This window comes from Aegilops tauschii, chromosome 2 (assembly GCF_002575655.3).
Source record: "Aegilops tauschii subsp. strangulata cultivar AL8/78 chromosome 2, Aet v6.0, whole genome shotgun sequence".
Classification (NCBI taxonomy): domain Eukaryota; kingdom Viridiplantae; phylum Streptophyta; class Magnoliopsida; order Poales; family Poaceae; genus Aegilops; species Aegilops tauschii.
Window position 1 is genome coordinate 38,792,705 of NC_053036.3, and position 13,652 is coordinate 38,806,356.

Sequence of the window (13,652 nt, forward strand, 5' to 3'; positions counted from 1 at the left end):
CCCCACGAGGCCCGGCAGGCCCCTGGCCGCACGAACCGGGACCAATGCTCACATTAGTCCCGGTTCGTGACTGAACCGGGACTAATGTGAATATTGCCCTGTGACCAAAGCCCAGTTTTCTACTAGTGTATTATCAAGGAACAACAAGGTGTCATCAGCATATTGCATGCTAATGACACCAGCAGCGTTAGAAGGGGGAAACACACCAACAATCAATTGCTGATTAGCTGCCTTAGCCAGTATTCTAGTGAATACATCAGCAGCCTGTCTCACTCCTTTTCCAGCTATAAAAAAATCACTATTAGTGTCATTAATCTTGACCCCCAACGGATCCATTGTGGAGCGGGGTTTCTAATTTCTGCATCCATTTAGGGCCAAACCCTCTCCTCCTAAGCATGTCTAAAAGGAATTCTCTATTAACCATGTCATAAGCTTTCTCATAATCTAGTTTAAAGCAAAAACCCAGGAGGTGATTACTAGCTACATCATGAATCACTTCATGGGCAGCTACTATGCTTTCCAAGATAAATCTCTCTTTGATAAAGGCAGTCCGATTAGGAGAAATCAAGTCATTACATACTAGACCAAATTTATTAGCAACACACTTGACAAAGATCTTGAAACTGCAATTAATCATAGCTAGAGGTCTAAATCTGTCCAAGGAGACAACATTAGGTTCTTTAAGAACTAGGGTCAGAAGGGAGAAATTGAGTCTATATAGGTCCAACTCACCCTTCTCCCAGTCTCTAAACATGGCAAAAAGGTCACTCTTAATGAGGTCCCAAAAATGCTGATAAAATAAAGAACCTAATGATTACTTTTTTGTATCCACAACATGTTTTTGTATTCATTACTTTTTTCAGATTAGAAACAAACTCACCAAAAAGTAATATAGGATCTGGAAAACAACAGAAAAATAGACATGTGCTATCGCTGTCTCTACTTGCGCTCGCTGGGCCAGACCTATGTCCCACAGATGACGAGCGGTAGCAGCACCGCCGCAAATCCTCCCAACTTATTCGGCGCCTTCTGCGCTAGTTAACACTTTTTTTTTCTTTTTTTGCGAAAAACGCATCAGTTAAAGTGTATTTTGTTAACTGAGGCGCGAAGGTGTTCTGCATGGGCCGGCGCATCTAAAGTTTGCAGCGGAGAGAGCTGTTCCCGGGCTTTTTAGACTAAAAAAGGGTTTTTATTTTTTTCGTTTAGGTTTATCTGGACCTGTTTTATTTTTTTTCTTTTTTCATTTTCTTGAATTTTTTTAAAATTCGCAAGTATTCAAATTCGTCAATGTTTTACCAAAATCCGTGAACTTTTTTCTTTGTCATTTTTTAAAAATAGATGATTTTTTCAAATATGTGAACTTTATATTTTCAATCGGCCAACTTTTTTCAAATCTATGTTTTTTTAAATCAATGAAACTTTTCGAAATAAAATTTTATTATTATTTCAAAATCGATGAAAATTTTCAAATCCATTTAAAAAAAAACTTATTTCAATTACGTGTTTTTTTCAAAATCAATTAACTGTTTCCAAATTCGTGATTTTTTTTCTGTCAAAAACGAACTTTTTTCAGTCAGCGAACTTTTTCTGTCTTTGCTTATAAGTTCATTAACATTTGAGGTAGTCTTTTTATTTTGGCTGTGGAATCTTGTATATTGGCTGGAGCTGTACCACCAGACATATCAAGTTGTACTAGAAAAACATATTTTCTCGATGTTATGGTGACACACACTTCATTTCGTTGAGATATCAATTTTTTCCCCAAGTTCTCATGTTTGGGATGCAGTGTTCATGAACCTTAGTACTGTTGCTGCTCATGAGTAAGCTAAACCTGGTGAGAAAAAGAAATACTATCTGTCAGTTATGGCCATATATAAGCAGTTCATGGCTTTTTTTCCTTTTCATTCTGCCTAGCAGAGAAGGTGTATGCTGTTGTGGAGCAGCAAACTGAAGTAATGAGCTTGCAAATGTTGAAATCCCAGTTCTTTGGTGATGTGTCACTTGATACAAAATTCCCTTCTCCTAATTATCTGGGTCCTGTTTCCCTTTTGAAACCGAGCCTTATTCGCCTCAGATGATACGATAGTGTTTATCCATTTGTTTATGGGTTCAAAATTGTCTTTGTGAAAGAGCCAGGCCAATCTGATTTGTATGAAATTACTGTTCCTAACACGGTGTTCGAAAAATTTCGCAAGGATTCAGGTACTCAAGCATGGCCTGTGTGTCCTGACAAACTACACCATGAACAATTTGTTTTGGTCTCCCAAGCCCGTGTATGAAAAGCGCTTATCGCCTCACCGTGTTAGCATGGCTGCGCTGCATGGGTTCGTTTTGTAAAATGACCCGTTGTAAAAACGTCTTATATTAAGTTATGGAGAGAGTATGCTTTAAGGCCAGGAGTTAAGGATTCTAAAAACACACAAAACAGCAGATTGACAAACATGATCAGGAGCTTACAGGAAGAACCCACTGCATGGATTCTAAAAACACACAAAACAGCAGAACGATTCTAAAAGGAATGAAGGACCATCAGTTCATTGCAAAACTAATGTATTTTCCAGTACGTGAAATGCATGATCCAAGAAAATTGCAGGACCATCAACTCATTGCCAGAATACCCTAGAGTGAAATGCTCTGTCTACCAAGCCGTGGCAATCACATCGCAGAGATGAATGTCAGAAGAGCTACTACATTCCAGCATCACTACAAAATTGTTCAGCCAGTAGTTCTAGAGCTGCTGAGTTTTCTGAATATATATCTATCCATCTATAGGCAAAAGTTGACACCATCATATCCGAGGCAGCGAAACTTGTGAACAGGTGAACTGTCGGACTCCTGCTCTGATCTTCCTCTACTGTGCATCGACATCCGGGTATCGCAGCGCATCGTAGCCTGAATTAGCAGAAATTATGAGCGAGTTATGCTGCAGACCAATAATCAATAAGAAGATCAAGAAGAAAAAACCTGAAACAACATAATGTGCAAGGAACTAAAGATTTTATACACTATTGTAAGGTACCACCTGAATTTTATTCACAGGTTAGAAAATTAGTATCTTCTCTGCAAAGGTGTAATGAGATGACTGACTTGATTTGGCTTTTTAGCTTCCATAATCTCTACTGGTGTCAAATGTTAAGAAATGGATAAATTAAATTATATATGAATCAAGGACATAAATGTGCAAGTAGCTTGATAAATCCACATGGCACCTACTATTTCCATCCAAGTACTTTTACTTTTCTACAAGACTACAACAGTTTCAGAAACTCCCAAGTCCGAACGAAACATATCATAATATCCTTTTTCCAAGCACGATTAGATTATAACTCCACTAAAGTAAGACTCCAAATATCATGTTAATGCAGAAAAATAGTATGTACACCAACATCTGTTCACTAAAGTAAGTGAAATGAGATGACTGAAATTGATTTGGCCTTTTAGCTTCTATAATTTCTACTAGCGGCAAACATATGGAATGGATGAACTGAATTATTTGAATCAAGAACAGAAATGTCCAACTAGCTTTGATAAATCCACATGGTACCTACAATTTCCATCCAACTAGTTTTACTTTTCGACAGGACTACAGCAGTTTCAGACAACTCCCAGATTCTAACAGAATGTATCACAATATTACAGGTCATGTACAAAATCTGAATACAAATCATGTGCAGAAACAAGATTTAAGTTTCCACTGTTGGAACCTGAATTTTGTTCACAGGTTATTCAATCCAAGTAAAATGGGCTAAATCAAACTGATATCACCATCTTCTGTGTTAAGGGTGAATCATCTGATTTGGGGTTTCAATTTCAGATAATCTTTTATCATGATTACAACAATTGCAGACACCTCACACAAACATTTGTAACGTACCACCTGAATTTTATTCACAGTTTAGAAAATGAGTATCTTCTTTGCAAAGGTGAAATGAGATGACTGAACTTGATTTGGCTTTTTAGCTTCCATAATTTCTACTAGCAGCAGATGTTATGAAATGGACTTACTTAATTATCTGACCATCTATTACACAGACTGAGAAATCTATTTCCATCCAACTACTTTTACTTGTCTACAAGACCACAACAGTTTCAGACAACTCCAAAGTCCTAAATTTGTTCACAGGTTATTCAACACAAGTAAAATGGTCTAAATCAAACGGACATCATCACCACCTTCTGTGTTACTTATCTACAAGATTAGAACAGTTTCAGACACCTCACACTAACAGTTTCAGATTTCAACAGATTCAGACAACTGTTTTTCAGACTTAGAACAACTTCAGTAAACTGTTCTTCAGACCAGTAAACAATGTGGAGACTGGAGAGGCTCTCACTAACCAAGGGTCCCGGTCAGGAAGACGACGATCTCGAGGGTCCCGCCATAGCCACCGTCGGGCAGGTCGACGACGAGCGGGGTCAGCCTCCCGTAGCGGCCCGCTCGGACGCACATGGCGATGTTCGGGCCGTCCACGACGACGAGGTCCGCCAGGTTGCCTCTCAGGCTGAACGCGGACCTCCCCCTGAACCAGAACTGGCGCCAGGTGTTGACCTCCTCGGGGTAGTACCCGTCCTCGAGCGCCCGCACGAACCGGATGCGCCGTCCGGGAGAAGTGAATATGCCGGAGAATCTTGGGTGAGCCTGCAGTTGAATCCATGGTTATGTTCTGGAGATCAACAACTGCAATTCGCTCAATCGATAGAAGCGGGTCATGGCGAACTCACCGGGCCATGATTGGCAGGCATGCCCGCCTCTTCTGGGATGGGCTCGACGCCTCTGATCTGCCGTTCCGCCCCCCGGGGCGTGAATCTTGGGCGAGTCTGCAGTTGAACCATTAGCCATGGTTATGTTCGGGAGATCAAGAACTGCTCACACTCAGGAAGCACAAATTTGGCAAGAAGAGAATTGCAACTGAAAGAAACGGGTCATGGCGAGCTCACCGGAAGCGGGCCAGGAATGGCAGGCATGCCCGCCTCTCTCAAGGGGATGGGCTCGATGATCCAGTACATCATGGAGCTGGCGTTGTCGTCGACGGTGACGCCGGTGGAGTTCCAGGGGAGGTACTTGCCGTTGGCGCGGAGGTAGTGGCCGTCGCCGTGGCGGAGCAGGACGACGTCGTCCGCGAAGCCCGACTCGACGGCCCGCCACTTGATGGCCTCCACCTCCGGCTGATCGTAGTCGCGCAGCTCCGTGCAGAGGCCGTTGTGGCCGTGCCGCGCCGGCCTGTCCGTGGCGGCGAGGTAGCGGCCGTAGGCGGCGCTGTGGAGGAGCAGGTACGGGCCGTCTCCGTCTTCGGAGCTATCGTCGTCTCCGCCGTCGCCGTCTCCGTCTCTGGAGCCGTCGCGGGAGACGACGCCGGAGCCGGCGCGGGAGACGAAGCCGGATATTTCGCCGGAGCCATCGCCGTCTCCTCCGTTGTAGATGTGCACCACCCACGCCGCGTTCATGGAGGCGCGGAGCTGGCTGAGGGTGACGCTCTCCCCGTCGTCGGCGGCGTGGAGGTAGGTGCGCTGCACGCGGCTCCGCAGCCGCACGTGGTGCCCGTCCTGGAAGCGGTCCATCGTTTGCCGGCGCTGGAGAGCAGAGGCGGTGGGCTGCTGCGCTGGAGAGAGGTTCTTGGTTTGTTGGGGACTCCGGCGAGGAAAGCTGTTGGTTGAGGCGGTTGCGTTGGGCGCCAAAGGCGATGTATTTGAAGGCGCGGCAGGAGTGGGCTTGCGGGCCGTCGGGCCGTACACTCAGCCCAGCCCACAGTACCGAACACTCTGCCTTCTCCCGATGTTCTGCCGGCAACAGTGACACACCTTTTTTCTTGACAATTGGACACCTCTTTATTCATTGTTGATCAAAGTTACATCAGCTAGCAAGAGGGAAATTAACTCACTTGGAGCCTGAATATTCTAACCACTCATTGCAGGGAGAAAAAATTAGCAGTTCTAGCCAGTTCATGAGCTACTAAATTAGTTTCTCTAAAGCACTGCTCCAAAGCGAATAGCACAAAATAATAATAATATACGTTGTCCCGTATTCTCCTCTTATGCTTGGATTAACTCATTCATCTCCATCCTCATAGATGGCGGCAGCTTCTTGCTGAGGTAGTACACCACTACACCCACGCGCGCATAGAAAAAGTCACGCAACTTATTCATTCACATCGAAAAGTTCGTAAACAAACCTCGGTTAATAGCCACTCCATATTATCTGACTAGGCTCAAGCACTTCGCAACCATCAGCTCACCGGAAGCAGAGCATTTAGAATTTCCATCTTTGTAGTGTTGGTTATACCAACGCTAAATACATGACATGCTCCACAGGTCACCAAGGTGTAACAAGTAAATTGCAGAAAACTACCACCTTAAGGTTTAGGTTTTCAAAACACACCAGGCTACAGTTTCTTGACAAATTGCATGATGTCTTGTGTTATCTTTTTGCAAAAACCACTGTTTGGCGGATCTGGCTCGGTTAAGTGCGTTTATGACAGATGGGGCTCCTATTTCGCTGATGTGGCATAGCGTTTTACCAAAGACAGCATTAGATGGGTAAAAAAGCGAAAACATCCCCAATAGTTTTTTCAAAAAGCGAAAACACCCTCCCCGATTCAGATCGGGATCTGTCTCTCCTGCACACCATCGCCGTCCTCCTTCTAGCTCCTTGGATGCCCTGCCGGCCTGCCCGGTGGATGCCCTGCTCCTTCTCTCTCTATCTCCGGCGGATGCCCTGGCGTGCTCGCTGGCCTCGAGGGCCTCGGACGCCGCGAAGAACGCAGCGGCGAGCCTCACCACCCTGACCGCGCCGCTGGTGCCCCTTCCCAGCGTGAGCCGTGCGCGCCGCGCGAGCTGCACGCCACACTTGCCGTCGTGGTCGTCGGGACGGAGGACAGGAGGTCGCGTCGGTCCGGCCACGTCCTCCGCTGTGGCGCTCGAGGAGGACACGCCCTCCCTCGTGGCCGAGAGTAAAAGCGGCGCGGCATCGTGGTGCGGAGAGAGCATGCTAGAGCCAGCGGGCGACCAGCCGCCAGGCCGTCCTCACCTTCCTCCGCCGGTGCAGCCGTGCTGCTCGAGCAAGGACGGCGGCAGCGCAATGGCCGACCCGCCACGCGACCGCCGCTCTGCTCCGCCGGCGCCACCGCCGCTTTGCTCGCTCGGTGCCGCCGTGCTCCGCGGAGGGAGGAGAGAGGAGTCTACGCTCCGCGGCCACCGAGGACGGAGAAGGAGAGAGGAGGCTGCGGCATCTCAGGCGAGGGAGTGGCTGCCCGACCTCCTGTGCATCAGCGCTGAGCAGAGGATCTGGCGGCGAAGGAAGAGATGGGGATCGAATGGAGAGAAGGGATCGAAGGGAGTGGGGGCTAATTGCATTTTTTCTTTTTGATCCAGGGGTGTCTATGTAAAATGTAAGGACTAGTTTGTAAATTCAAATTAAAATTGATCTGGCACAAAATGTTACGTCACGTAGGCAAAAAAGGGCCCCACCTGTCATAAGCGTGCTCAAACGAGGCTTATCCGCCGATCAGTGGTTTTTGCAAAATGTTTACGAGAGACATGGTGCAATTTGTCAAGAAACTGTAACCTAGTGTTTTCTGAAAACCTAGCCCTCAAAGTGCTGGTTTTGTGCAATTTACTCAGGTGTAACATAATGTATTATCATTATGCAATAATAAAGGAAAACGTCTAGCTGATTCAATTGCCGAAAGCGAATAAATTAATTGTTAAAACAGTAAACCTTGCAAAGCAGAGGCTCTGATATGAATACTCTACCTAACTAAACCCATCCCATGTCGATTCTACAAGTGAACCCAAAAGGCCAAATCATACATTTAGTTTAACCTGGCCATGGGGTGGTCGGATCCATCCACCCTTTCTGATTACCCTTAGGGGAAGTCGTTGCAGTGTAGTTTTCTGTTAGCACATACATTGATCAAGCAACAAGTTTAGATGCTTGCTTCCCTTCCCCGTGCATCTTCTTTCTTCACCCCCGCCAGATATACCATGCACCTATAGCTGTGGTTTTATGGAAGCTTTTCTAGCCAAGTATCCCAATCTCATGTGGTCAGATGCACATGCTCTTTTAACAATTTCTTTGAGAACAAGGTTCTTCCACACGGCCTTAGCTTTGGAGCACAGAAACAATAGATGTTTGGTGTCCTCCGGTCCTTGCTCACAAACCGGGCATTACCCGAAACTTTTAAGTGCCTATTAGCCAAAGTGATCCAACAACGTAAGGTACCATGGAGAATACACCACAAGGAAAAAAATTAACCTTCACTGGGCAACCCATTCTCCACATTCATTCCCAAGTCGGATTAGAAGAGATAGATCCAATTTCATCAATACGCCTAAGCTTGCGGCCATGTTGATAATCCCAGATTGCATGATATGCCGACCGAATGGAAAAGCATCCATTTTTAGGTTCCAAGCAAGGAAAGCTTCCATCCTATTTGCTGGAAATGGAATAATGAGGATTCTATCCACATCAACATGCCAAAAGGTTTGCTCCACCAAACTCTCATCCTATTGGCCTGAGGTGGGGGTCAACAAGGTCACATACCTTCGAGAGAAGCTGCCCCACCCCGCCCGGTTAATTATGACTATTCCTTGTTGGTGAATTGGGGATCCAAGCACCATGCCATATATTTTCTTCCTCCATCTTCAACTCTTTAGATGTGACCATGTTTTAATGTATTCACCCCTTGCGTAATAATTTGCGACATATATGACGACCTATTTTCTAACACCGCATTCAACATATCACGATTAGGGTAGTATATAACCCTCAAAATACACATATGCAATGAGTTAGGGTTGTGAATTAATCTCCAAGCTTGTTTAGCCAGCAAAGCTAAATTAAATAGTGAATATCCTGAACCCCGTACCTCCATGCCTCTTAGGCACACACATCTTCCACCAAATGAACCAGTGCATTCTCCATTGAGTTTCACCATCTCCCCACCAATAGTGATAAATCACATTTTTTATTCATCTGCATGTTGCTTACAAATTTTAAAGACCGACATTGCATATAATGGTATAGCTTGAGCAAGCGCTTTCAATAGTGCTTCCTTTCCCCCAATCGAGAGTTGCCTTTCCTTCCAACCATTATCTGTTTTACAAACTCTATAATTCAAATGTGGGAAGGAACCAATTTCGTCCAAACCCATATTAACTGGCAGACCCAAATATTTATCTGATAAAGCTTTGGTCATGAAATTCAAAATATTGTAAACTTGGTCTCTATCCTCCACCTATGTATTTGGGCTGGAAAAAATACTACATTTGTCCACACTCACCATTTGACCCGAAGCGACACAATATGACACACGTGGTGGTGAGTTGGTGTGTATTAGTCTGCTCTCATCTCATTTACTGAACCTTTTATAATTCACTATGCCTCGTGTAGCTAACTGTGTGATATGTAGTTATCCTATTGTTTCATAACTGTATAAGGTGGAGTTATCCAGTCCTGGCATGGCCCTCGTCGTCGACACTCGGGAGCTATCCGCGTTTTGGCACAATTAGTTGGCACATTATGTCCATGGATGGTCATGGGGCGCCTTGGACTATCTTGGGGGTGATAACATCATTGGTGATCATACTTCTGTAACTCCAAAAATTCTCAAAAATTAGGACACATGGGCAATTTGTATATCAATCATGTGTAAAACTTTTAGATCAAAGCACGTTCCAGTAAATTATAGTAATTCCTAGACTGAGAGCAAAAGTTTCTGTTTTTTCACATAATCAAGTCAACTATTATCCAAATCATCCCAAAGGCTTTACTTGGCACAAATAGTAACTAAAAGATAAAAATACAATCGTTACAGTAGCAATAATCATGTCATCACACAAAACAAAACAAAATCAAAAATTTAAGATAACTATTGGATTGCCTCCCAACAAGCGCTATTGTTTTACGTCCGTAGATGCATTGTTTCAGGTATTGTCATCCTTCAAATTAATTCCATAGGTGGCTCTCATAATAGATTCATATGGTGATTTAATTCTATTCCTTGGGAAGTGTTCCATCCCTTTCTTTAATGGAAATTGGAACCTTATATTTCCTTCTTTCATATCAATAATAGCACCTATGGTTCGTAGGAAAGGCCTACCAAGTATTATAGGACAAGACGGATTGCATTCAATATCAAGCACAATGAAATCCACGGGCATATAATTTCTATTGGAAAGTATGAGCACATCATTTATTCTACCCAATGGTTTCTTAATAGTTGAATCCGCTGAATGCAAATTAAGGGAACATTCATTCATATCGGTAAGACCTAGCACGTCACATAATGATTTTGGTATAGTAGAGACGCTAGCACCTAGATCGCACAAAGCATTACATTCATAATCTTTAATCTCAACTTTAATAGTAGGTTCTTATTCATCATGTATTTTCCTAGGTATTGAAACTTCCAATTCAAGCTTTTCTTCATGAGCTTTTATCATCGTTCTACAATATGTTTAGTAAAAGCTTTATGTTGTTCATAAGTATTAGGTGAATTTATCACGGAATGCAACAAGGAAATACATTCAATCAAAGGGCAACTATCCTAATTAAAGTGTAATCCAAATGAGTGGCCACATCACTATCTAAAGTCTTGACCTCTTCAAACCCACTTTTGTTATTTTTATCATTAAGATCATCACCCTCCGAACAACTAGGACGCCTTCTAGCTAAAGTTGACTAATCTCTAGTTCCTTTTTCATAAATTTTTATATTACTAAACAAGAATGCAATATGTGACACACCAATCATTTAACATCTTCATTATGATTACAATAAAAATCGGGTGGAATCACTTTTTCTAGGAATTCACGCTTAGCTCTAATACTTCTGATTCTTTGTCTACTTTAATTCATGGTGACTTGAATAGACTTTAAAGTTTCAGTAGCATCCATTTTATGTGGCATAATTTTAATTTTAAATTTTCCACATCATGAGCAATTATATCCATGTTTCTAGCCATATCATCAACTTTATGTAGTTTCTCTTCTATCATGGCATTGAAAATCTTTTGAGAACTAATAAATTCTTTAATGTTGTTCTCAAGTTCATTAGGTAAATTTGGGATGTTATACATAGGTCATCAAATGCATATCATATTTTAATTGCATTTTCGTTTTGATCCTAGAAATTCTAAGCAACTCAAGGACCCACGGAGAGAGTTGGGGATTTTCGTTTATTTTCATATTTGAATTTTTCTCAAATTTGAAAAGAGGATCATTTTGGTTTTAATTATTTTTCTCTCCAAAATATTTCCAATATTAAAAATAAAAGAGAGGAGATAAAATGACTTCTCCAAAATAAAAAGAAATATTGGAGGAAAAATATTAAAATCAAATAAATAGTTTTATTTGGTTTTATTGCTATTTTATTTGAATTAGAAAATATGCATTTTTCAAAATTGCATTTTTAGGCCAGAAAAATGTTCACTTTGTTCTAAATATTTTATTTAGACGGTGAAAATTGTTTTTGGCATTTTTAAGATTTTTTTATTTATTTAGGATTTTTCCTTTTGGCGGAATTTATTTTATAAAAAAAAAAGTTTCCCGGACCGCACTGGGCCAAAGGCCCAGCCGGCCCGCTGCGCCACCGCCTCCGCCGCCGTGCCCGCGTCGGACACCGGCCGGAGTCCGGGTTCGAGCCGCGCCGCGCGCCCCCTGCCCCAAGCCACCGCGCGCCCCCTCCCCTTAAATACCGTCGCCCCGCCGCCCTCTCCTCCTCGTCCCAAGCCGCCGCCGCCGCATCTGTGTCACGACCGGTTTTCCAATAAAACATTTATTGAGAAACCGATCCCTTTTACGGACCAGTAGAGAAGAATTCCTTCTTACTGGTAGACAAATTCTTGATTACAGAAATATCCAGGAGTACTAAATATAATACAAGGTTGAGTGGAGACTGCTCAACAATTTATTACAAGCACGCCGATATTAAACATAAAGGCGGATATGACACAAGGGGGGGTATGGTGGCATACTACTGACTCGTAATAAAAGCGGTGGTGGATATGTCACATTGAAGCGGGTGACATGACTCCTAAATCTTACAGCTCATCGAGCGTCGGAGTGAGGCTCGAGGACTCTTATTGCGGGTGGCGGAAGCGTATATAATACAAGTGACCAATATCCAGGATCGCACGGGACTGACTGGGACTCCTCTAGGCGTCGGACTCACTATCAAACTCTTCATCCATGAGATCGCCTTCGTCAACATCTGGCCAAATCAACAAGCCAGGTGAGTACTATGAAAGTACTCGCAAGACAGTTTGGACATAAGATATAACAAATGCAAACATGATGCATATAAACAGGTTAATAATGCGCACTCAGATAATAAAATAGCGATGCATGGGAAATAAAAAAGGAAGTCGGGCGGTAGTCCTCCCGAAATCCCAAAGTAATACTGAAGGCCAATCGAGTGTCTGAATGACTCCTCGAAAGGATACAAATAAATTAACAATGCCGCAGTCGGGCGTCAAGGCGACACCACATAAAGGGCTTATAATGGAATATAAATGATAGTGCGTGCCACAGTCGGACGTCTGAGCGACATCACGAAAAGGGCTTATATCAAAAGTAAATAACGAGCGTGCGACAGTCGGACGTCTGAGCGACATCACATAAAGGGCTTATATCAAAAGTAAATAACGAGAGTGCCACAGTCGGACGTCTGAGCGACATCACATAAAGGGCTTATATTAAAAGTAAATGACAAGAATGCCACAGTCGGACGTCTGAGCGACATCACATAAAGGGCTTATATTTCATAACTTAATATTCCAGTAGCTCATGAAGTTGAATCATTTCAAGGGAATATTCAGGTACGAAATAATAAAAGGGTTAGTCCATCCACAGGAATAACGTTCAACCGGGTTTACCACTCAGGCTTATTCACCGAGATTCCCACGGAAACTGACACGGGGACTGACATGAATAGGGATATGCTGGCCACGGTCTTTGACCATGGGCACGATGACTCGGAAGGATATGACTCTGCAGAGTTTGTACTCTTAACCACAGCCAACGGATTTCAGTAGTCACAGGGGACTAGTTCCGTTTACGGTATTTTGGGAGAAACACATCTATCCAGTACACACCCATTCCACATTCCGATGCCAGGAATCACCCTTGGTTTTGGGCACTGTTTGGCATAGTGCCCTTCCTCTCCACAAGCATAGCAAGTGACACCTGGATGGTATGTAAAGTCCTTGTCCCTTGAATGAAACTGTCTGGTTGGCCTTAGAGCAGTAGTCGTGGATTTTCTCGCTTCATTTCTCTGAACATCAGTCTTGCTCCGGTTGTTGCGAGCAAGAGTCGTCTTGTCCCTTTTTCTCTTACGAATATCCTCCAGACTGCGGCGCTCATTCTCCAACGTAATGGCCTTGTCAACCAGAGTTTTGAAATCTGGGAAAGTATGTACGACCAGTTGGCATTTTAGTGCTGGCGCCAGGCCGTCCAAATTTTTTTCCATCCTTTTATTCTCGGTCATATGCTCATCGTAGGCATAACGGGATAGCTGGGTAAACTGACTGTTGTATTCCGTCACTGTCATGCCTCTCTGCTTGATGTCATCAAACTCCCTTTTCTTGATTTTTATAATGCTCCTGGGGATGTGCGTCCCACGAAAACCTTCCTTAAAACTCTTCCCAGGTGATGTT

General features: G+C 43.6%; 1 protein-coding gene across 1 annotated transcript; it reads right to left on the minus strand.

Moving 5' to 3' along the window:
* Positions 1-2,851: 2,851 nt before the first annotated feature.
* Positions 2,852-5,559, minus strand: LOC109761552 (uncharacterized). The gene is made up of 5 exons (XM_020320372.1): positions 5,379-5,559; positions 4,939-5,288; positions 4,339-4,639; positions 3,649-3,704; positions 2,852-2,923 (listed from the first exon to the last, which is right to left on the minus strand). Exons 1-5 carry the CDS (start codon positions 5,557-5,559, stop codon positions 2,852-2,854), a joined length of 960 nt encoding a protein of 319 aa, XP_020175961.1.
* Between the last annotated feature and the right edge of the window lie 8,093 nt (positions 5,560-13,652).